Consider the following 24,216-nt stretch of genomic DNA (forward strand, 5'->3'; position numbering starts at 1 on the left):
CGCTTCCAGTGAAGGGCCACACTCTTCCAGTTGCCAACAGTCTTTGGCTTTTAGGAGTGCATCTGGACATACACCTCCAGTTGGATAACCATGTGCATCTGGTCTGCAAAAGAATGTTTAATGCCATGTGGAGGCTCCGATGCATAAGATATTTCCTAATCAGAGATCTGTTCCGTACACTTGTGCATTGGCTAGTCCTCTCCCACCTAGATTATTGCAGCGGAATTTATGCGGGTTGCAAGGTCTCTCTACTGAAAAAGTTCCAAACAGTCCAGAACACTGCCGCGAGACTGATTCTGGGTGGACACCGTTTTGCACATGCCGAGCCACTGCGCTTCAGGCTCCATTGGCTACCTGTACAAGAGTGTATTATTATGTTTAAGCTCTGCTCCTTAACCCACAAAATCATCTATGGGCTTGCTCCAGTCTATATGCTCCCCTTGATTGACCTTCCGCCCAGGAATGACACGCCTGCATCACGATCTTACTGCCATCTGCACTTCCCAAGCTGCAAGGGTGTCAAGTATAAGAAGATTTTCTCCTCCTCTTTCCGCTACTGGTGCCCGAAATACTGGAATGCTCTCCCGCAGCACCTCAAAACGCAGGTGGACCACATCTTCTTCAAGAAGTTGCTGAAGACTTACTTATTTGCTAAAACTTACTCCCCAAACTACTTTGCTGAATGATGTGTCCTTCACGATCCCCACCCTTCTTAGTTTCCCATTGTTAGCTGCTGCTCCCTCTGTCTACTCTTTGTCCTCCCTGCACTATTTTCTTACATTGTAAACTTTCCTAATTTTTTTCTGTAAGCCACATTGTGCCTGCATGAGTGGGAAAATGTGGGATATAAATGAACCATAAATAAATATTTTCATCCCCCCCTTTCCCATTTCTAGCACCTGCCCCCTTTATCCAGTAGAGCTATACAAATCCTAATATATGTCCCTAGCTCCCCCCCCTTCCCAGTCCGACTTGCATGCCCTTATCCATGTAGTTCCATTCCTTATGTATTGCCCCATGGCAACCTATTCAAGACTTGGCTCCATGCTCTTGGAGATATCGTATTTAGGTATTTCTTCCATACAGTCAAGAAACTCATCCGTCTTTTCGGCGATAGTCTTACCCCCTTGATTCTCTGCATACCTTTTAAATAGCAGATATTCGCCGGCCTCTCCCTCTCCACCCGCATGCCATATGGTCTCTTAACCCTCTTCCCTGTGTACCTTTTAAATAGCAGATATTCGCCAGCAGCAAACACTGACTGATACAAAATGCTCATGCTGGCCACACAGCCTTCCCTATGACGCAACTTCCCAGTTTATGCATAGCTAAACAGTACTTCAGAGGGAAGGATGTGGGGCCGGCACGAGCAGTGTGTATCAGTCACAGCTCACTGCTGGCAAAGATCTGCTATTTAAAAGATGTGGGAGGGAGAGTTGTTGGGAGTTTTTTTTTTTGGGTGGCGGGGCTTGGGGATTCCCACCAGCCACATCATAGGTGTGCTGCTACTGGATAGGCCTGTGCCCACCTGTGGTTACGGCACTGCTACACATGTGACCCATACCCATCTGAGGCTTCTTCCTCCCATGCAGATCCTGCTCCAGTTAGAATCCTAGAAATATTTAGTTATGGCAAGTTTTGCTCCTACTGTGGATATAGTTTCTGCATATTTTTTTCTTCTCCCACATTGGGTCATTCTCATTCTCACCACAACTTGAAATTGCCTTGACAAGAATCAATCATCCAAACCTACAAGGACACCTCAACGCAATCCTATTCTACAGGCCACCAGGAAAATGGCAAGACTCCCAAACGCAACTCATGGACTTCATCTCGAACACATGTGTCTCTGCCTCAAACATCCTTATGATAGGAGACATCAACCTACACCTTGAAGACGACACCAACAGGCACACGAGAATGCAAAGAATTCTTAAAACTCTGGGATCTACACGCACCTAACACTCAACCAACACACACAAAAGGACACACACTAGACATCATTACACACAAATTCGACCCAGACTCAACTATCCTACTTACCGACACAAGATGGACACCTACACTATGGTCAGACCACCATAAAGCATATGTCTCCCTCTACTGGCGAAAAACACACATAAACGCAATCAACAAATTTGAGCGAACAACATACACCACGAGAGGAAAAATAGACCCCACAATATTCTGGCAACAGATCTACCAGAACGAATGGTCAACAAATGCTGACACCATCCAATTTCTCCTAGAATGGGACGATATATGCACAACAACATTAGACAAAATCGCCCCAATCCAAACAAGAACATCACATAGGAAAAAATCAAATCCATGGTTCACTGAAGAGCTGAAAAAACTTAAAACACAAGTCAGGAAACTAGAACGCGCATGGAACAAAAAGAAAGATGAACAAACACTAAATGCCTGGAAACTACTTCGGAGGAAATACAAATATACCATAAAACAGACTAAAAGACTACATTACAAAACAATGATAGGACCAAACTACAAAGACACTCACAAACTCTTCTACCTCGTGAATAAATTGTTAGACACCACACCAATTACAAACAACAGCAAAGACATACCAGATGTCGACAACCTTGCGAAATACTTCAAGGAGAAAATTACACAATTACGACTTAAAATACCCGCCAGCCCTATTGAACACTCCACACTTCTAGACTGTCTAGACCCAGAAGGTGGAACATACCCAGCAGTCAGAACCTGGACCGAATTCGAATTACTATCAGAAGACCTCATCTCTGAAACACTTAAAAGATTTGCCAAATCCCACTGCAAACTAGATATATGCCCAAACAACCTCATGAAATCAGCTCCTCAACAATTCATAACAGACCTAACGAACCACGTAAACTTCATGTTACAAAACGGACTTTTCCCAAAGGAAAATGGAAAAATTCTACTCACCCCAATACCTAAAGATACAAAGAAAAGCGCAAGCGAAATAACCAATTACAGACCAGTAGCATCTATACCACTAATAACCAAAATAACTGAAGGGATGGTAACAAAACAACTCACAAACTATCTAAACAAGTTCTCAATACTGCATGATGCCCAATCAGGATTCTGGTCGAACCACAGCACAGAAACAGTATTAATTACCCTAATGACTAAATTTAAACAAATGATTGCAACCGGCAACAATATACTCCTCCTACAATTTGACATGTCAAGTGCCTTTGATATGGTTGACCACGGAATCCTATTACACATACTTGAATATTTTGGCATCGGAGGAAATGTCCTAAACTGGTTCAAGGGGGTTCCTAACCCTGCGCTCATATCAAGTCACATCAAATTCAGCTACGTCTGCTACATGGACACCTGAATGTGGAGTACCGCAAGGATCACCCCTCTCACCAACTATTTTCAACCTAATGATGATCCCCTTGGCAAAACTCCTATCAAACCATAACCTTAACCCATACATATACGCCGATGATATAACAATATACATCCCTTTCAAACAAGACATTAAAGAAATCTTCAATGAAATCAACCAAAGTCTACACATCATGAACACCTGGGCAGATGCATTTCGATTGAAACTAAACGCAGAAAAAACTCAATGCCTGATACTCACCTCCCAATACAACACGAATGAATTTACCGCTATAAACACACCAAAACTAAACCTTCCAATCTCAGAAACTTTAAAAATCCTTGGAGTCACTATTGATCGCCACCTAACACTTGAAACTCATGCAAACAACACAACCAAAAAGATGTTCTACTACATGTGGAAACTGAAAAGAATAAGACCATTCTTCACAAGATCCGTCTTTCGCAGCCTAGTGCAATCCCTCATACTCAGCCATCTGGATTACTGCAACTCACTATACGCAGGTTGTAAAGAGCAAATACTGAGGAAACTTCAAACAGCCCAGAACACAGCAGCCAGACTCATCTTCGGAAAACCAAAATACGAAAGTGCAAAACCCTTACGAGAGAAGCTACACTGGCTCCCACTCAAGGAACGCATTACTTTTAAAGTATGCACATTAGTCCACAAAATCATTCACGGTGAAGCCCCAGCCTACATGTCTGACTTAATTGACCTACCACCCAGAAACGCTAAAAGATCATCCCGAACTTTCCTCAACCTCCACTTCCCTAATTGCAAAGGCATAAAATACAAAGCGCTGCACGCATCAACCTTTTCTTATATGAGCACGCAATTCTGGAATACACTACCACGCAACCTGAAAACGATCTACGAACTAACCAACTTCCGCAAATTATTGAAGACTCATCTCTTTGATAAAATTTATTGAAAGGATCAAAACACATGAAGTCCACACACACTGTTAGTAATGCATCAATACATTCTCTTCGGAATTCTCATCCCCCTTTAATTTTACCACATTTATAGCTTACTCACAGAAAAATGTTATACCGAATGTTTTCCTACTATTGTTTTGTTGCCCTATCAGTTTCCCGTTGTTTCTTTCCATTGTTCCATTGTTCTTTTCCATTGTTCTATTCCCTCAACGATACTCTGACTTTGTCTTCGCATAACTCCTCACAATGTAATCCATAACCGAGTTGTAACAAATTGTATTTCCATCATCCACAATGTATTGTAAGCCACACTGAACCCGCAAATAGGTGGGAAAATGTGGGATACAAATGCAATAAATAAATTTAGCCTGCACAGATGCTTCTTTATCTCACGTTTGGAACTCTTTCATATGCTGCCTTAAGCACCTGTTCGTTAATGGTAGTTGTGTGCCTTTTCTAGAGCAGGGGTGGATCATCATATTTGGAACACTTTCATATCCTGCCTTAAGCATCTGTTCATTTGTTAGTGGTCACCATGGACCTTGAGGGCCACAACCCGGTCAGATTTTCAAGCTTTCCACAATCGATATGCATGAGATTTGATTTGTGTGTCCTGCTTCTATTGTATGCAAATAGTTCTCATGCATATTCATTGTGGAAATCTTGAAAGCCTGACTGGGTTGTGGCCCTTGATGACATGGCTTCCCACCCCTGCTCTAGCTGTTAGCAGTCCTCTTGTCTCCTACTGCTAACTTAATATGTAATAACTGTAGGCCACAGCTCTCATTGGATTGAAGCAAAGGGTTTCCTTTTTATAAATCAATTTTGTAGGTCACTTGTTTGTCATGCAAGGTATTACAATAGTGTGTCATAGTTTGCCAACCCTCTATAATACAAGCATAGCAGTTAGTCTAAAAATTAACACAGCCGGCTACAACATTAACAAATGACAAGATTTAGCAAAGCTGGCCCACAATTGTTTTTCAAAATGTGGTATGCTAGCATTAGAGGGCATGGTAAATGAGCTGAATTTTGCTGAAGGATATGTAAGAGAAGAGAGGACATGGTATCATTTCCCTAGGGTACATTACTAACAAATATCTCCCCTAGGGTACATTACTAACAAATATCTCTCTCATTGTTTCCCCAAATTACAATACATTGTAGACCCCTTTTAATGTGAATGTTGGGATGTAAGACATTTAACTGCACTGTAAGTGAATATACATTATATTGTAGCAGGAAAAACATTTTTTAAATGCCCCAACCCAATGTTTTCTCTGATTCTTGCTGGTCTGTGTGTGCATGAAAAAAAATGTCCCCTCTTTTCACTAAGATGCACACTAATGCTGACACAACTCATTCACTTTTTGCTGTGCAGCTTAATAAACGGTGGGGGGGGGGGGGGTGTGTGTGCAAGTTTTCAGCCTTCACTCGATGTGTGCAGTATAAGCCTATGTTCACAATAAAGAAAGCCAGCAAACATTTTGTGTGCTGCCTTCTGACCCCCCGGTGCACACGCACAATTATAGGGAACACTGCTCCAACCCTTGACTATGTTATAAGCAATCCCATCTTATACTAAACTGTATTAGATTGGGTCTATAGTGTAGCTGATGTTTTGTAAGAAAAATTTAAAAATACTGTGGGGAGAACAGTATACAGTGGGGGAAATAAGTATTTGATCCCTTGCTGATTTTGTAAGTTTGCCCACTGACAAAGACATGAGCAGCCCATAATTGAAGGGTAGGTTATTGGTAACAGTGAGAGATAGCACATCACAAATTAAATCCGGAAAATCACATTGTGGAAAGTATATGAATTTATTTGCATTCTGCAGAGGGAAATAAGTATTTGATCCCCCACCAACCAGTAAGAGATCTGGCCCCTACAGACCAGGTAGATGCTCCAAATCAACTCGTTACCTGCATGACAGACAGCTGTCGGCAATGGTCACCTGTATGAAAGACACCTGTCCACAGACTCAGTGAATCAGTCAGACTCTAACCTCTACAAAATGGCCAAGAGCAAGGAGCTGTCTAAGGATGTCAGGGACAAGATCATACACCTGCACAAGGCTGGAATGGGCTACAAAACCATCAGTAAGACGCTGGGCGAGAAGGAGACAACTGTTGGTGCCATAGTAAGAAAATGGAAGAAGTACAAAATGACTGTCAATCGACAAAGATCTGGGGCTCCACGCAAAATCTCACCTCGTGGGGTATCCTTGATCATGAGGAAGGTTAGAAATCAGCCTACAACTACAAGGGGGGAACTTGTCAATGATCTCAAGGCAGCTGGGACCACTGTCACCACGAAAACCATTGGTAACACATTACGACATAACGGATTGCAATCCTGCAGTGCCCGCAAGGTCCCCCTGCTCCGGAAGGCACATGTGACGGCCCGTCTGAAGTTTGCCAGTGAACACCTGGATGATGCCGAGAGTGATTGGGAGAAGGTGCTGTGGTCAGATGAGACAAAAATTGAGCTCTTTGGCATGAACTCAACTCGCCGTGTTTGGAGGAAGAGAAATGCTGCCTATGACCCAAAGAACACCGTCCCCACTGTCAAGCATGGAGGTGGAAATGTTATGTTTTGGGGGTGTTTCTCTGCTAAGGGCACAGGACTACTTCACCGCATCAATGGGAGAATGGATGGGGCCATGTACCGTACAATTCTGAGTGACAACCTCCTTCCCTCCGCCAGGGCCTTAAAAATGGGTCGTGGCTGGGTCTTCCAGCACGACAATGACCCAAAACATACAGCCAAGGCAACAAAGGAGTGGCTCAGGAAGAAGCACATTAGGGTCATGGAGTGGCCTAGCCAGTCACCAGACCTTAATCCCATTGAAAACTTATGGAGGGAGCTGAAGCTGCGAGTTGCCAAGCGACAGCCCAGAACTCTTAATGATTTAGAGATGATCTGCAAAGAGGAGTGGACCAAAATTCCTCCTGACATGTGTGCAAACCTCATCATCAACTACAGAAGACGTCTGACCGCTGTGCTTGCCAACAAGGGTTTTGCCACCAAGTATTAGGTCTTGTTTGCCAGAGGGATTAAATACTTATTTCCCTCTGCAGAATGCAAATAAATTCATATACTTTCCACAATGTGATTTTCCGGATTTAATTTGTGATGTGCTATCTCTCACTGTTACCAATAACCTACCCTTCAATTATGGGCTGCTCATGTCTTTGTCAGTGGGCAAACTTACAAAATCAGCAAGGGATCAAATACTTATTTCCCCCACTGTAAGTACAAAAGGAATAATGAGAGCCATCTTACAAAACTTTTTCTTTTAAAAATCAAAGAGCTGAAATGATGAAAAATGGAAATGCTCTTTTTTTTAAAAATATTGTTCTGGTTTGGGGAGAGGGGGGGGGAGGAATTGGGATAGGGAGGGGGGGGAGGGAGGGAATGGGAAGGGAAGGGGTAGGATTGGATCTTGGTCTCTGGGAGAGGGGAGTGACCGCGGAGAGACAGGTCCCTTTGTATATTTGCCATGATGGGAGACAGATAGATAGGCTGGAGTTGATGATGGATGGAGTCGGGCTGGGGTTACATGCTCAGGATGCTAACCAACTAGTAGTTGGCAGAGACCAAAGGGGAGGGGACAGAGGCTGGGATGTCCCCTCTCACAACTACCGCAGTTTTTTGAAATACATGTCATTTTATTCACACTAGAGGTATGGTAAACATTGTAACTTGGAATGTAGGTGGGATAAATTCACCCATAAAGCGCTCCAAGATTTTGCAACAATTAAATAGACAACACATAGACATTGCACTGCTACAAGAGACGCACTTGTCGCAGATAGAACATGCCAAACTCAGCACGTGGTGGGTAGACAAGTGTGTAGCGGCGCATGCGCAGGGGAAAAAAGGTGGAGTGGCCATTCTGATTCGTAAAGGCGTAGCCCTGGAGATGCGCCCTCTCTTAGTAGATGCCTTGGGAAGATATGTTATAATGGAGGCCACGGTGGGTAAGCAAAAAGTGCTCATTGGTAATATTTATGCTCCTAATAACTACGACAAAAAATTTTTCCAAACGATAATTAACTTCCTCCTTAAGCAACCACACACAGAGCTCATAATAGGGGGAGATTTTAATGCAGTCTGGGACCCCTCACTAGATAAATCAGTATCAGGTAATTCCACGACCTATTATAATAATAGAGGCCTACTGAAGATGAGCCAACTATTAGACCTGACAGATGTCTGGAGGGTGCTTCATCCGGGAATGAGGGATTACACACATCTGTCCCGGGCTCACTCGACACAATCACGTATTGACTATGTTTGGGGAAATTACAAAGGCAGAGATAGGGCCCTATGTGATATCTGATCATGCATGGGTCCATGTGGAGTGGAAACCACGAGGCCAGGTCCAAAGAGACAGCAGGTGGCAATTCCCCATAGAGTTCTATACAGACCCCGTCCTAAAGGGGCGTTTGCAGGCCAGCTGGGTGGATTACGCGACACAGAACCATGAACATCAGAATGACCCGGTCTTATTCTGGGAAGCCGCAAAAGCCGTGCTTCGGGGGGAAATTATTAGCCATGTACATTATGTCCGGATCACCAGAGATAGGCAGATATTGCGGCTGAGCAAACAGCTTTGTCATGCGAGGATGCGGTTTGGGGACACACATGCGGCAGATGACAAACAACAGGTGTTGGACTTACAATCAGCACTGAATGAACTTTTACATAGACGAGCACGCAAATCGCACATTTATTATCGATACATGCTTTATAAACATGGTAACAAAGCAGGCAAATTGCTGGCCAAGCTTCTTAAACAAAAAGGGGGAACTAATCATATTTTGGCCCTTCGAGGGACGGGAGGAGGCCTTAAAACCGCAGACAGGGATATCTGTAATATCTTTCAGACCTTCTATAAAAATCTTTATGCCCCCCCAGAGGAAGAGGGTCTAGTAAGCCAGATGTACTTAACTAACCTTAACCTCCCTAGGCTTACCCAGCGAGAGCGAGAACAACTTAATCAACCATTTACGGAAGAAGAGGTGAATATGGTCATAACACAGAGCCCTTTGTTAAAGGCCCCAGGACCGGACGGTCTAAGGGCTGAATTCTATAAAATGATGGGAGAGGTCATTGTTCCGGATTTAGCCAAATTTTTAAATCAAATGATAGATCAGAAAGCAATGCCATCTGACTTGAACAGAGCACAAATAATAGTCCTACCTAAACCAGGGAGAGACACATTGGAGCCGGCATCATACCGACCCATATCTCTGTTGAACTATGACACTAAGTTGATGGCAAAAATTTTGGCAAATAGATTGGCTAGAATACTGCCCCGTCTGGTACATGAGAGCCAAGTGGGCTTTGTGGGAGGTCGAGCAGTAAGCAAAAATCTGAGGGCGATTTTAGCTTCGCTAGAACATGGGGAACGCAAGGGCTTGGCGTCTTTGTTGATTAGCTTTGATGCCGAAAAGGCCTTTGATAAGGTACATTGGACATTTCTTTTTGACACATTGGAAAGTTATGGCTTTTCCGGCAGATTTATTGAGGCAATTCAAACCTTATACGCCAACCCAAGCGCCTCGATATGGGTCAATGGGGTAGCTTCGCCGGGCTTTCCTATTTGTAGAGGGACTAGGCAAGGTTGCCCCCTATCCCCCCTCCTTTTTGTATTGGTGTTAGACCCCCTTATTCGAGACATTATGGCAAATCCCTTGATCAAAGGAGTGAGAATGGGCACACAGACATTTAAAATTGCAGCTTTCGCAGACGACCTTTTGGTTCACTTGACCTCCCCGAGGATATCTTTAGAGACGCTGCTGGAGACGTTTCAGGAATACGGAGACTATTCAGGCTTTAAGATCAACTTGGATAAGTCTGAGGCGTTGGCATCCCCAACAGTGGGCAAAGAGGATTGGGGAGACGAGTTTCCTTTGCGTTGGGCAAATCGCTCTTTTAAATACCTTGGAATCCGACTTACAATGCAAACAATAGAATTACATCGATTAAACATTAATGCCCTCTTAGATTACACTAGGGAAAAACTGGACTCTTGGAGGGGTCTACCACTGTCCTTGATGGGTAGGATTCACTTGATACAGATGGTGATTTTTCCGCGCTGGCTATATGCCTTACAAACCTTGCCCATACGCCTAACGAAGACAGATCTGAAATGTGTAAATCGTTTGTGCAGTCAGTTCTGTTGGGCCGGCAAAAAAGCAAAGCTACAGCAGGGCTTGCTGGTGGGGGGCTGGAAACAAGGGGGTATAGGGTTTCCAGACCTGTTTCTATATAACCAAGCCTGCCTGTTACGACACGTGAGAGATTGGCTTGACTTAACACAATACTATACGCCTACACACTTCGAACAAGCTTGCCTGGCACCACATGACATGATTGCACTATTCCACTTACCCCGTACTGAAATACCCCCACATTTGAGGAAAAGTGTATTGCTTCATCCTCTCCGCTTAACATGGCAGTGGTGGGCTGGACAATTAGGGGGACATCCAAATATTTCAGATCAAATCCCGATTGTGGGGAATGCAGCATTTGAAGCGGGGATAGACAACCCAATATTTAAAAGCTGGGGGCAGCGAGGTATTAAAAATCTGGAACATCTACTATTGGAGAGGGGGGATTTATTGCCATTTGCTGTCTTAAAAGAGAAGATAGGGTCTGATTGGGGAAATCATTTTGCTTATTTACAAATTCAGCACTATGTGCAGGCAATGCCTCAGGAAGCTTTGAGAGGTCGCTTAGGAGACAAGATACAGGAGTTCTTTAGGGAACTAGCGACGGAAAGACATGCGATATCTGATTTATATGGGGCCCTGACCCGTAAGAGGCCGATGCAACAGTATGAGAAAATTAAAATCAAATGGGAACAGGACCTTGAGACTTCATTGGCATCTTGGGATATAGTGGCCTCATTGAAAGGGATTAGACAATTAGTTACGGACGAAAGATTGAGAGAATGTGGGTATAGAGTTATATTACGGGGATACATGACCAAAGTACAGCTAGCCCACATGCAGAGGTCAGAGAGTGATATCTGTTCTAAATGCGCTGAGGGACCAGGCACGTTTTACCATGCCCTTTGGAAATGTCCTAAGATACGGACATTCTGGCAACGTGTCCGGGGTTTTTTGATACGATTAGGTGTTAAAGTCCAGGGTACTGAGAGGCAATTTTTGATAGACCAGCCCAGGGCTTTTGCCCCCAATAGAGCACCGGCGATTCTTCTAGGTAGGAAGCTGTGTTTGGTGGCTCGTAAATGCATTATGCAATATTGGACTTCCCCGGAGGCACCCGCCTATTGGCACTGGAGGAACCAGGTCCACCTCCTGGCCTCTTGGGAAGCTCGAGAGTCCAAAACCTCAGTTAAACGTAGACAGCGCTTCCTTCAAATTTGGTCTCCTTACTTACAGATGTTAAGCCCACGTGGGAGAAGTCTGCTCGTTAACTCCAGCTAGCTACCACAGGATCTGTTGGAGTCTATTGCGGTTACTCCCGTTACAGATGAGCCTACCTGGGAATGGGTGGGGAGGGTGGGGGGTGGGGGGGGGAGGGAAGGGAGAATTGGAGTACATTAAGTTCAAAGTATATAAACCTAGGAATGCAGTTCCAAGGCCCAGGTTGGGGGATAGACAATGTTCCCTCTGCTCTGGAAAGCGATGTAAACTAGATCTGATCGAAATCTCAGCATTATAGTCCGATGTACCAAGGTTGCTAACAGGCACCTACTTTTATATGACAGCTTTCTTATGCATTACATCAAGCTATTACATCGGTCGCTTGAGCGCAGCAGTAAAGATCAGCAGCAGGAAATGCTCATTTAGTGGGCCTTCCTAGATGCCGGAGGTATAGGAATGGGGCCATCAGAGAGAGGGCCCTTTGCCTTTGCACTGTATTGTTTTGCTTTGCATTGAAGAGTTTGCTGCAGATTTTTATGTACTGCAAAATGTTTTCTTCCATGTTTACTTTGTAAATTAATAAACAGATTTAAATATAAAAATATTGTTCTGACTGGAGACTTGTATTACTTTTTTATAGTCTCATCGTTTGTTTTGCTACTGTACATTGCTATGTATATGTTATATAATCTGTGATGTGAAAGAATGATGATAAATGTTTGTTTATTTATTAGGCATCATTTTTATCGGACCAGCCAGAGCCTTACCTTCCATTCCTCTCAAGATTCCTGGAGACTCAGATGTTTGCTTCCTTCATTGATCATAAAATCATGTGTCATGATGATGATGACAAAGACCTGGTCTTGAGAGTCTTCGATTCTAGAGTAGATAAAATTAGATTATTGAATGTTAGGACTCCAACCTTACGTACATCTATGTATCAAAAATGTACTACGATTGATGAGGCAGGTAAGAATGAGTTGTGTGTAACTAATTGCCTGAGTATTTGTTAACCTTTTTATGGGGCGCAATGGGGATTATGCTTAGTTTATGTAGGCAAATTCAAGTTTTAAAACTATGGGGAAAAGGCACTAACAGTATTCACACATACTGTTAATAAAAAGACCACCTAAATGGGAGAAACGCCTTTACTAAGTAGTCTCCTTAGATCAATAGCCCTCTGGAACAGAGAAATACTTATTGTACTTGAATATAACTTGCCTTGAGCTACTAATGGGAAAGGTGTGAGCTAAAATCAATTAAATATAAAACAAATAATAAATGGATTATTTTCTGCCACAGCATTAACAGTCTCTAGAAGTCATTCCCACCCACACTCTAGCTTAACTCTTCATTTGTAGTCAATTATTCAAGTTATTCAAGACAACAAGAGGGGTATTTTCATTTGAGTTTTAATTATATTTAGTTTCTGAGAAGCAAACACTAAATAAATTACAAATTAAACCAATCTTAGGGCTCTTTATAGTCATCTGATATCCCTAGTACTTTAAGGAGTTTTAATTAAACAACTGTATAATACTGAGATGCAGACAGTAGTCCAGCAGTGAGAGGGGTGCTATCCAGTCGTTTGCTTTGAGTATCACATGTATGATTATTTCCCAGTTGGTGAGAGGTCATATGTGTGTGGTCGATGCAAAGAGCTTCTAGCTCTGAGAACGAGTCCATTCTCTTGAGGCTGGAGTAGCAGACTTGGAGGAGCAAAGAGAGATAGAGGTACATAGAGGAGGCCTACAGGGACATTGTACAGAAGTCCCACCTCCAATCTGGCAGCCCCTGTGCTTCCTTGGAGGAGGGAGGTCTTCTAAAAGGAGAGCATCACCCTGGTGAAGCTGAAAGTAATCCTGTAGACAAAACCAGCACACCAGGGGATGCAATATCCTCTCACACAGAGGATGTGTCCCCAGGAGCTACTGCCCAGGAGGGAAGGATTAGGACGGCTGTTGTAGTTGGTGGTTCATTTGTTAGGCATGTAGATAGCTGGGTGACTGGTGGACGTGAGGATCGCCTGGTCACTTGCCTGATGGTGCGAAGGTGGCGGAACTCACGCATCACCTAGATAGCATTTTAGATAGTACTGGGGAGGAGCCGGCTGTCTTGGTACATGTGGGTACCAATGACATAGGAATATGTGGGAGAGAGATTCTGGAAGCTAAATTTAGGCTCTTAGGTAGAAAGCTGAAATCCAGAACCTCTAGGGTAGTATTTCCTGAAGTGCTCCCCGTTCTACACACAGGGCCCAAAAGACATGCAGAGCTCCGCAGTCTGCCTCCCGTGTGGATGAGGCAATGGTGCAGGGAGGAGGGTTTTAGATTTGTAAGGAACTGGGCAATATTCTGGGGAAGGGGAGCCTATTCTGGAAAGATAGGCTACACCTTAACCAGGGTGGTACAAGGTTGCTGGCATTGGTATTTAAAAAGGAGATAAAGCAGCTTTTAAACTAGAACCAGGGGGAAGGCCGACAGTAGTTCAAAAATGCATAGTTTGGAATAAGGTATCTTTCAAAGATATCACCAAAACAGGGAAGATAGGATATCCCGATAGCAAGGTTGCAAAAGAGACCATAGTAGATCAGGTGTCAAAAAAAAAATCAGACAAAAGATTACAAATTAACACTGTCAACTACTGAGCAAGATGTAAGAGTAGTCATACTGGGTCAGACCAATGGTCCTTCTAGCCTAGGACCCTGTTTTCAAAACAGTGGCCAAGCCAGGTCACAAGTACCTAGCAGAAACCCAAATCGTGGCAACACGCCGTACTACAAATCCCAGGGCAAGCAGTTACTTTCCCATGTATGTCTCAATAGCAGACTATGGACTTTTCCTCCAGGAATTTGTCCAGACCTTTTTTTTAAACCCAGATACACTAACCGCTGTTACCACATCCTCTGGCAAAGAGTTCCAGAGCTTAACTATTCGTTGAGTGAAAAAATATTTCCTCCTATTTGTTTTAAAAGTATTTCCATGTAACTTGCTCAAGAGGCCCCAAGTCTTTGTACTTTTGGAACAAGTAAAAAAATCGATTTACTTTTACTCATTCTACACCACTCAGGATTTTGTAGACTTCAGTCATATCTCCCCTCATCCATCTCTTTTCCAAGATGATGAACCCTAAGCTCTTTAGCTTTTCCTCATACGAGAGGAGTTCCATCCCCTTTGTCATTTTGGTTGCTCTTATTTGAACCTTTTGTAATTCCACTATATCTTTTTTGAGATACAGTGATCAGAACTGAACGCAATACTCAAGGTGTGGTTTCTTTATGGAGCGATACAGAAGCATTATAGTACTTTCGGTCTTATTCACCATCCCTTTCCTAATAATTCTTGGTTGCTTTTTTGGCGGCTGCTGCACACTGAGCAGAAGATTTCAGCGTATTATCTACAACAACACCCAGATCTTTTACTTGAGCGCAGACCCCCAAGGTGGACCCTAGCCATCAGGTAACTATGTAAATAGGGACAACAAACGTAGCTTGGTGTCTACTACACTACAAATTACAAATCATTTCTACAGTGGCTACCAGTCGTACGCAGCTCTTCACAATTGAACATGAAGAAAAGACAGTCCCTGCTCAAGAGAGCTTACAATCTAAATCAGGACAGACAGGACAAATAAGGGATAAGGGTAAGGCAGACATAGGACACATAGGGAAAAGGGGACTATTGAAGAGAGGAAGACAAGGTAAAGGTTACGAGCAGGTGACAGGAATTAAAAGCAGCATCAAACAGGTAGGCCTTCAGCCCAGATTTGAAGGCAGCCAGGGATGGAGCTTGACGTAATGGCTCAGGAAGTCTATTCCAGGCATAAGGTGCGGCGAGATAAAAGGAACGGAGTCTGGAGTTAGCGATGGAGGAGAAGGATACAATTAGGAGAGATTTGCCTAGTGAACGGAGTTCCTGGGAAGGAGTGTAGGGAGAGATGAGGGTGGAGAGGTAGTGAGGGGCAGCAGAGTGAATGCACTTATAGGTCAATAAGAGGAGCTTGAACTGTATACGGAAACAGATAGGGAGCCAGTGAAGTGACTTCAGAAGAGGGCTGATATGGGCATAGCTACTTTGGCGAAATATTAATCGTGCAGCAGAATTTTGAACAGATTGAAGAGGAGAGAGATGGCTGAGTGGAAGATCTATGAGAAGCAAGTTGCAGTAGTCTAAGCGAGAGGTGATGAGAGTGTGGACGAGGGTTCTGGTAGCGTGCTCAGAAAGGAGAGGGCGAATTTTGGCGATATTATAGAGATACGACAGGTTTTAGCAATCTGTTGAATATGTGCAGAGAAGGATAGGGAGGAGTCGAAGATGACCCCAAGATTACGAGCAGATGAGACTTGAAGAATGAGCGTGTTGTCGACAGAAATAGAGAGTGGGGGACGGGGAGAGGTTGGTTTAGGTGGGAAGATAAGGAGCTCAGTTTGGACATATTGAACTTCAGGTGGCGGTGAGACATCCAGGCAGCAATGTCAAACAGGCAGGCAGATATCTTGGCCTGGATTTCTGCCGAGATTTCTGGTGTGGAGAGGTAGATCTGGGAGTCATCACCGTAAAGGTGATATTGAAAACCGTGAGCTGAGATCAGAGCACCAAGGGAGGAAGTATAGATGGAGAAAAGGAGAGGTCCTAGGACAGATCCTTGAGGTACACCCACTGAGAGTGGGATAGAGGAAGAGGAGGATCCACCAGAGTATACACTAAAAGTACACAGAGAGAGAAGAAAACCAGGAAAGAGCAGAGTTCTGAAATCCAAGTGAGGACAGCGTGCCAACGAGTAGGTTGTGATCAACAGTGTCAAAAGCAGCAGAAAGATCGAGAAGGATGAGGATAGAGTAGAGCCCTTTGGATTTAGCTAGGAATAGATCATTAGAGACTTTAGCAAGTGCTGTTTCAGTTGAATGAAGGGGGCGAAAGCTAGATTGGAGTGGATCAAGAATAGCTTGATAAGAAAAAGTCGAGGCAGCGACGGTGGACAGCACGTACTAGTATCATGGATAAGAAAGGGAGGAGGGAGATGGGGCGATAGTTGGAAGGAAAGGTAGGATCCAAAGGTTTTTTGAGGAGTGGTGGGACTACAGCATGTTTGAAGGCATCAGGGACATTTGCAGTGGAAAGTGACAGATTGAGGATATGACAGATGAAAGGGTGACAGCAGGAGAGATAGTGTTGAGTAGATGAGTGGGGATAGGGTCAGTGGGGCAGGTTTAGCAAGTTGGAGAGCAGATTGGAAGGAGGTCAGCAAGAATTTGAAGTGTATGAAGTCAGCATGGGCACGAGATTTAAGCCAAAGGCGTTCAGCAGAGCGGGCACAAGAGCGTAGGTAGCGGATAGTAGGGGTTAGCCAAGGCTGGGGTTTGGTACGTTTTACAGGACGAGACACGGGAGGAGCGAGAGTGTCCAGAGTAGATGACAGAATAGTATTATAGGAAGAGACAGACTTGGATATAGCAATAGAGAAAAGATTAGAGATACTGGAGGACAGGGTAGAAGGGTTAATAGCCTGTAGATTCCTAAATGTGTTGGTTAGAATAGGACGGGACTGAGGAAGAGGGTGTCTAAGTGTGAAAGTTAAAAGATGATGGTCAGATAGGGGAAGAGTTGAGGCAAGGAAATTGGAGGGTGAGCAGTTGGAGAAGAATACAAGATCAAGACAGTGAGTAGGGGCGGTGGAGCACAGTTGAAGATTGAAGGAGGATGTTAAGGCAAGAAATTGAGAAGTATAAGAGTTAGAGGGGTCATTAACATGAAAGTTAAAATCCCCAAGAATGAGGGAAGGAGATGAAGGTTCAAGAAAGGAGAGCCAGACATCAGTCAGTGAGAAAGGAAGAGGGGGATTTAGCAGGGGGTCGATAAATGACTGCTACCCGGAGAGGTAGAGGAGTGAATAGACGGATCGAGTGGACTTCGAAGAAAGAAAAGCAGTGAGACTGAGGTGGAAGAATGGGTTGAAATTTACAGGAGGATGAGAGTAGTAGCCCTACACCGCCTCTGCGGCCAACTGAGCGAGGAGTATGAGAGAAGAGATAACCTCCATGACATAGGGCCGCAACTGAAGCAGAGTCTTCAGGGTAAATCCAGGTTTCAGTTAGGGCAAGGAGATGAAGGGTATGAGAGAGAGAGAGATCATGGATGTAGGGGAGTTTGTTGCAGACAGAGCGGGCGTTCCATAGAGCACAAGAGAAGGGCAGAGAAGAAGGGGGGTGGAGAGGAATAGAAAGATTGGAGGTATCACGGTAAGGCCTGCACGAATAGGATGAGGGCTGATGTGGGGGACCAGGATTGGGGTTAATGTCACCAGCGGAGAGTAGGAGAGGTATGACAACAGCGACGAAGGCAAGATGTATCTATATGTGAATGCCAGAAGCCTAAGAAATAAGATGAGAGAGTTAGAATAATATTGCACTAAATGATATAGGCATCTCTGAGACCTTGTGGAAGGAGGATAACCAGTGGGACACTGTCATACCAGAGTACAAATTATATCATAGTGATAGGGTGGATTGAATTGGTGGAGGGGTAGCATAGTATGTTAAGGAGGGCCTTGAATCAAATAGATTGAAAATTCTACAGGAAACAAAACACATCTTGGAATCCCTATGGATTGAAATTCCATGTGTAAAGGAGAAAAGGATAGTGATAGGAGTGTACTATCATCTACCTGGTCAGGATGAACAGACAGATATAGAAATATTCTCGGAAATTGGGGAGGCTAACAAACTGGGCAATACAATAATAATGGGTGTTTTCAATTACTCTGATATTGACTGGCTAAATGTAACATAAGGGCGTGCTACAGAGGTAAAATTCCTTGACAAAATCAAGGACTGCTTTATGGAGCAGCTGGTATAGGCAGTGGTGTAGGAAGGGGGGGCGGGAGGACCAATCCGCCCTGACTGCACGCCGCTGGGGGGTGTCGGCACCGCGTTGGTGCAAAGCCCTCTCTGCCCCGGAACAGGTTACTTCCTGTTCCGGGACATAGAGAGCAGTGAACCAGCGCGGATCCGACACACCCCAGCAACGTGCAGTCGGGGCGGATTGGCCCTCCCGCCCGGCCCTCGCCGCAGGTATGCGCTCCAGGGGGGGAGTATGCGCTCCGGGGGGGGGCGGTGCGCTCCAGCGGGAGGAGGGTGCCCCGTGCTGCACTGGGGGGGGGGGGGGGGTGCGCAGCGGCGACCCACCCCCGGGTGTCAGCTCCCCTCGCTACGGCTCTGGGTATAGGAGCCAACAGGAGGAAAATATCTAGACCTAGTCCTTAGTGGAGCGCATGATATGGTGCAGGGGCCGCTTGATAGAGGTGATCATAATATGATCAGATTTGATATTGGTTTTGGAGTAAGTACACACAGGAAATCCAATACATTAGCATTTAACTTTCAAAAAGGAGATTATGGTAAAATGGGAAGAATGGTGAAGAAAAAAACTTAGAGGAGCAGCTACGAAGGTCAAAAATGTACATCAGGCGAGGGTGCTGTTGAAAAATACCATCCTGGAAGCCCAGGCCAAATATGTACTGTGTATTTAAAAAAAAAGGAGGAAAGAAGACCAAACGACAGCTGGCATGGTTAAAAAGTGAGGTGAAGGAAGCTATTAGAGCTAAAAAAAAATCCATCAGAAAATGGAAGAAAGAACCGACTGAAAATAATAAGAAACAGCATAAGGAATGGCAAGTCAAATGCAAAGCACTGAAAAGGAAAGCAAAGATAGACTTTGAAAAAAAGGTTGCGTTGGAGGGAAAAATATTTTAAAAAATGTTTAGGTTTATTAAAAGCAAAAGCCGGCAAAAGAATCTGTTGGATCCCACTAGATGACTGAGGGGTAAAAGGGGCAATCCAGGAAGACAAAGCCAAAGCGGAGAGATTAAATGAATACTTTGCTTTGGTCTTCACTCATCAGCTTTGAATACGATTTCTGGCACCAGTATCTCTCTCAAATCTTCCTTGGTGAAGATTTGAGAGAGATACCGGTGCCAGAAATGGTATTCAAAGCTGATGAGTCTGAGAAACTGAAAGAAAACTCTAGACCTTGGAGGGATGTAATGGCTCAATTTGATATATTGAGGAGTAGCAGATCTCCTGGACCAGATGATATTCATCCCAGAGTACTGATAGACTTGAAAAATGAACTTGCAGAACTATTGTTAATATGTAATTTATCTTTAAAATTAAGCACGGTACCGGAAGATTGGAGGGTGGCCAATGTAACGCTGTTTTTAAAAAAGGTTCCAGAGGAGATCCGGGAAATTATAGGCCGGTGAGCCTGATGTCGGTGCCGGGCAAAATGGTAGAGACTATTATAAAGAACAAAATTACAGAGCATATTCAAAAGCATGGATTAACGAGACAAAGCCAACATGGATTTAGTGAAGGGAAATCTTTCCTCACCAATCTATTACATTTCTTTGAAGGGGTGAACAAACGTGGATAAAGGTGAGCCGGTCGATGATATGTTTCTGGATTTTCAAAAGCTTTTGACAAAGTACCTCATGAAAGACTCCAGAGGAAATTGGAGAGTAATAGGATAGGAGGTAGTGTCCTATTGTGGATTAAAAACTGGTTAAAAGATAGAAGACAGAGAGTAGGGTTAAATGGTCAGTATTCTCAATGGAAAAGGGTAGACAGCAGGGTTCCCCAGGGATCTGTGATGGGACTGCTGCTTTTTAACATATTTGTAAATAATCTAGAGATGGGAGTAACTAGTGAGGTAATTAAATTTGCTGATGACACAAAGTTATTCATAGTTAAATCACAAAAGGATTGTGAAAAATTACAAGAGGACTTTACAAGACTGGGAGACTGGGCATCTAAATAGCACATGATATTTAATGTGAGCAAGTGCAAAATAATTCATGAGGGAAAGAGGAGCCTAAATTTGAGCTATGTAAATCAAGGTTCCACATTATGAGTCACCGACCAGGAAAGGGATTAGGCGTCATCGTTGATGACAAGTTGAAATCCTCTGCTCAATGTGTAGCAACAGCTAAGAAAGTGAATAGAATGTTGGGTATTATTAGGAAAGGAATGGAAAACAAAAATGAGGACATTATAATGCCTTTGTATCGCTCTATGGTGCGACCGCTACTATGTTCAGTTCTGGTCACTGCATTTCAAAAAAGATACAGTGGAATTAGAAAAGATACAGAGAAGGGCAACGAAAGTGATAAAGGGGATGGGATGCCTTCCCTATGAGGAAAGGCTAAAGCGGCTAAGGCTCTTCAGCTTGGAGAAAAGACGGCTGAGGGGAGATATGATAGAGTTCTATAAAATAATGAGTGGAGTGGAATAGGTAGACATAAATCGTTTGTATACTCTTTCCAAGAATACTAGGACAAGGGTACACGCATTAAAGCTGCAAAGTAGTAAATTTAAAACGAATCAGAGAAAACATTTCTTCACTCAACATGTAATTAGCTCTGGAATTTGTTGCCAGAGAATGTAGTAAAAGCAGTTAGCTTAGCAGGGTTTAAAAAAGGTTTGGATGGCTTCCTAAGGAAAAGTCCATAGACCATTATTGAAGTGGACAGGGAAAATCCACTGCTTATTTCTAAGATAAGCAGCATAAAATGTATTTTCCATTACATCCCACGGATCAATCCAGAGACGAGTGGGTTATGTCCCCCTACCAGCAGGTGGAGATAGAGAGAACGCCAGAGCTCTGCCATAAAGGATACTGTGTAGCAGCCTCACTTTCAGTATTCTCTCTATTTCAGCAGGTGGATGGACATATCCTGTGCAGCTCTCAGGATGGTGCTTGCTCCTGGCCTGTACCCTCGGGTCTAGTTGAGCTGGGAGTCTTGACTTTCTCTGCCTGCCTGTTGGGGGTACACCTGGTGGGGCCAGGTCCCTCCCCCCCCCCCCCCCCTCACCACCATTTGCCCGCCTTTCTGGTTCCAGTCTGGCTACACTTGTCCAATCACCCTGGAAGTTTGCTCTCCTGCTTCTTTAAACAAACAACAACAAAAAAGCTGCACAGTGAACTTTGCCAGTGAATGTCTGAGTGTTTTGGGAGCTAGCTCTTCTGTTGCCCTGTCTGTGGTCTCCACATCTCTTCTAAAACTGTAAGTGCCTTTACTCTGATAGTCTAGCCCATGGAATAGTCAGTGACTGCTCCCGTTGGGATTTCCAGTGAGCAGTTTCAGGACCTTGTTCCAGCAGCTCCTTGTGACTCTGGCCAAGTCACTTAACCCTCCATTGCCCCTGGTACAAAGTAAGTACCTGAATATATGTAATCCGCTTTGAATGTAGTTGCAAAAACCTCAGAAAGGTGGTATATCAAGTCCCATTTCCATTTCCCTTCCTTATTGTTAGCTACAGCCAACTTCCGTCCTTTGCGTTTGTCCCCAGGTTCTTCTCAGGACTGGCAGAGGGGACATGACAGGTCTTTGGTAGGCTCTGTATCTGCCAGTTTGCAGCCATCTTGCTCCTTTGGTGCCATTTTCAGGATGGCGGCCGTTTGCGGATTCTCCCTGCCTGTCAGACCCCTGCAGCGCTCAGCTGCGCCGGCGGCCCGAGTTCCAATTTTCAACGCCAGTCTGACCCCTGCTCCGTTCCTGCAGCATTCAGTTGCTCCAGCAGCAATGTGCTTCGTAGGTGTTGATAGCATGTTTGAGAACGGAGCTTTCCTGGGGAAGCAACCAGTTGGCATTTCTCTCTCTTCCTCACTAGCAGTGATGTGAGTTTTTCTCTTTTCTCCCTGCAAGCCTCTTTGCCTTTACTAAAAAAAAAAAAAAGCAAAACTCTGTAGTGTCATGCTACGTGGTTCTTGCTACACTGGTTTCTGCTGGGTTTACATAGTTCTGGCGCGCAAACCTTGAGTCTGTACCCTCAGCTGGCTGTGCTGGAGGAAGTCGAGTCTTCAGCCGGTGCCGATGGAAGTTGAGGCGGAAAGCCATCGGTATCTTCTGCCTGACTTCGATCTTCAGTCAGCAGGATGGTTTTTGCACTTTTGGGGGTGTTTCTTCCCTTATTTTGACTTTCATTTCTATGGATTTTTTTTGTTGGAGTCACCGATTTGCTGCTTAGTCAGCTAATTCTCTTAGGCGGGAAACCTTTTTGGTAGCCGCCATTACAATTTTATTTTGGTGCCTTGCTTGCTTGAGCTGGCGTCTGGTGAGCTATCCACTTTTCACACTGTATTGTTAAAAAAAAAAAAAAAAACCCCAGAGAGCACTTTCTAGGGTCCTTTCCTGAGTCTGCCTGCAGTTTCTTTATCTATCTGCGTGTCAGGTTTTTTTCCCCCCCATAGTAGCAAACTGGGGGCTTTGCATTACCTACTTCAAAGCAACACTTTGTGGTAATGGAAACTGCTCTTTAGCCTAGCATTGTCTCTGGCTTCTTGCATTCTGCTTTGTGCATGGCCAGGTTTACCCTGGCTAGTGTCAGAAGTGGCTATTTGCTGCTGCTTGTCTCTGGGAGAACTAGCTTTCCTGGTCACCATTGATACTTTATTTTAGCAATCTGGATGAGTTCTGAATCTCATTGGAACGTTTGCATTGAGTTTACAATGGCCTCATTTGTGTTTTTCCTTACAGCCATGCCGTTTGCTGGCTTTCTCTGGTGCAGTTTCCACTGTAGTCTTTCCTAGTACTGAGTGATCTTGCACCCTTTCTGCATAAAAATACCATCTGCAGGTTCTTTAGTCTGATTATCCATTGTCTGTAAGGGTGTGACTTCATTTTTGCTGGGTCAAATCTCAGGGACAGGACAATTCCTTTTCTTTAAACCTATTTGCAGTGTTTTTCCCTTGCAAATTGCTTCTTGCAGTCCTGTGAGCTGCACATCCCTGCTCTTTCACTTACTGAGTGCCCTCCCTGAAGCAATTGCAATCTTCTTTGACAGTGTTATCATTGCTTGTTGCTTATGGGGCAGGTCCTTTGGATTTCAGCTCCCCTTTTGTTTTTCTCCAGAGACTGCTGTCCTTGTCTTTGTGCATGAGTTTGGCAGGGCATAGATTCTGGCATTCAGTTTGCTTCTAGGACTAGCATCTGGTCTCTTTACATTGCAGTTTACTTTCCTCCCTGCAGGCATTCTGTTAGCCGGTCTCTTCTTTGATCAAGTATGTATCCCTGGGGCTGACTATTTGTCAGGTCTGTCATCCTAGCTTCATTCTGGATGATCTACCGTACTATCTCTGGGTTGACATCTTAATTTCTTGCAGAATGGACATCTTGTCTTTTGGCAGGATTGTTGCCATCTTATGTTCAGAATACACATCCTGCCCTCTGGCAGGACTGTTGCCACCTAAACTTCAGGAAATTATTAAAAACCAACCTGTTCAAAAAGGCATATCTCACTGACCCAACATAAACGCGTACACCCCGCAACACAGCAAATCCAAGCTCGAAATGGATACTTCATAACCTTTCCTCTCCTCGACCCCCACTGTAACTGCAACACAGCAAAACCAAAGCTCGAAATGGGACACTTTACAACCTTTCCTCTCTTCAACCCCATTGTACCTGTAACGTGTACCTTATCCGACCACAATATCACATTGTAACT

General features: G+C 44.2%; 1 protein-coding gene across 1 annotated transcript in view; it reads left to right on the forward strand.

Moving 5' to 3' along the window:
- Positions 1-24,216, forward strand: part of DENND5A (DENN domain containing 5A) — a 315,605-nt gene that overhangs the window by 123,682 nt on the left and 167,707 nt on the right. The window contains exon 8 of the mRNA XM_030201008.1: positions 12,449-12,683. Within this exon, the coding sequence (XP_030056868.1) occupies positions 12,449-12,683 (235 nt within the window). The remainder of the gene's footprint in view (positions 1-12,448; positions 12,684-24,216) is intronic.

This window comes from Microcaecilia unicolor, chromosome 4 (assembly GCF_901765095.1).
Source record: "Microcaecilia unicolor chromosome 4, aMicUni1.1, whole genome shotgun sequence".
NCBI lineage: Eukaryota > Metazoa > Chordata > Amphibia > Gymnophiona > Siphonopidae > Microcaecilia > Microcaecilia unicolor.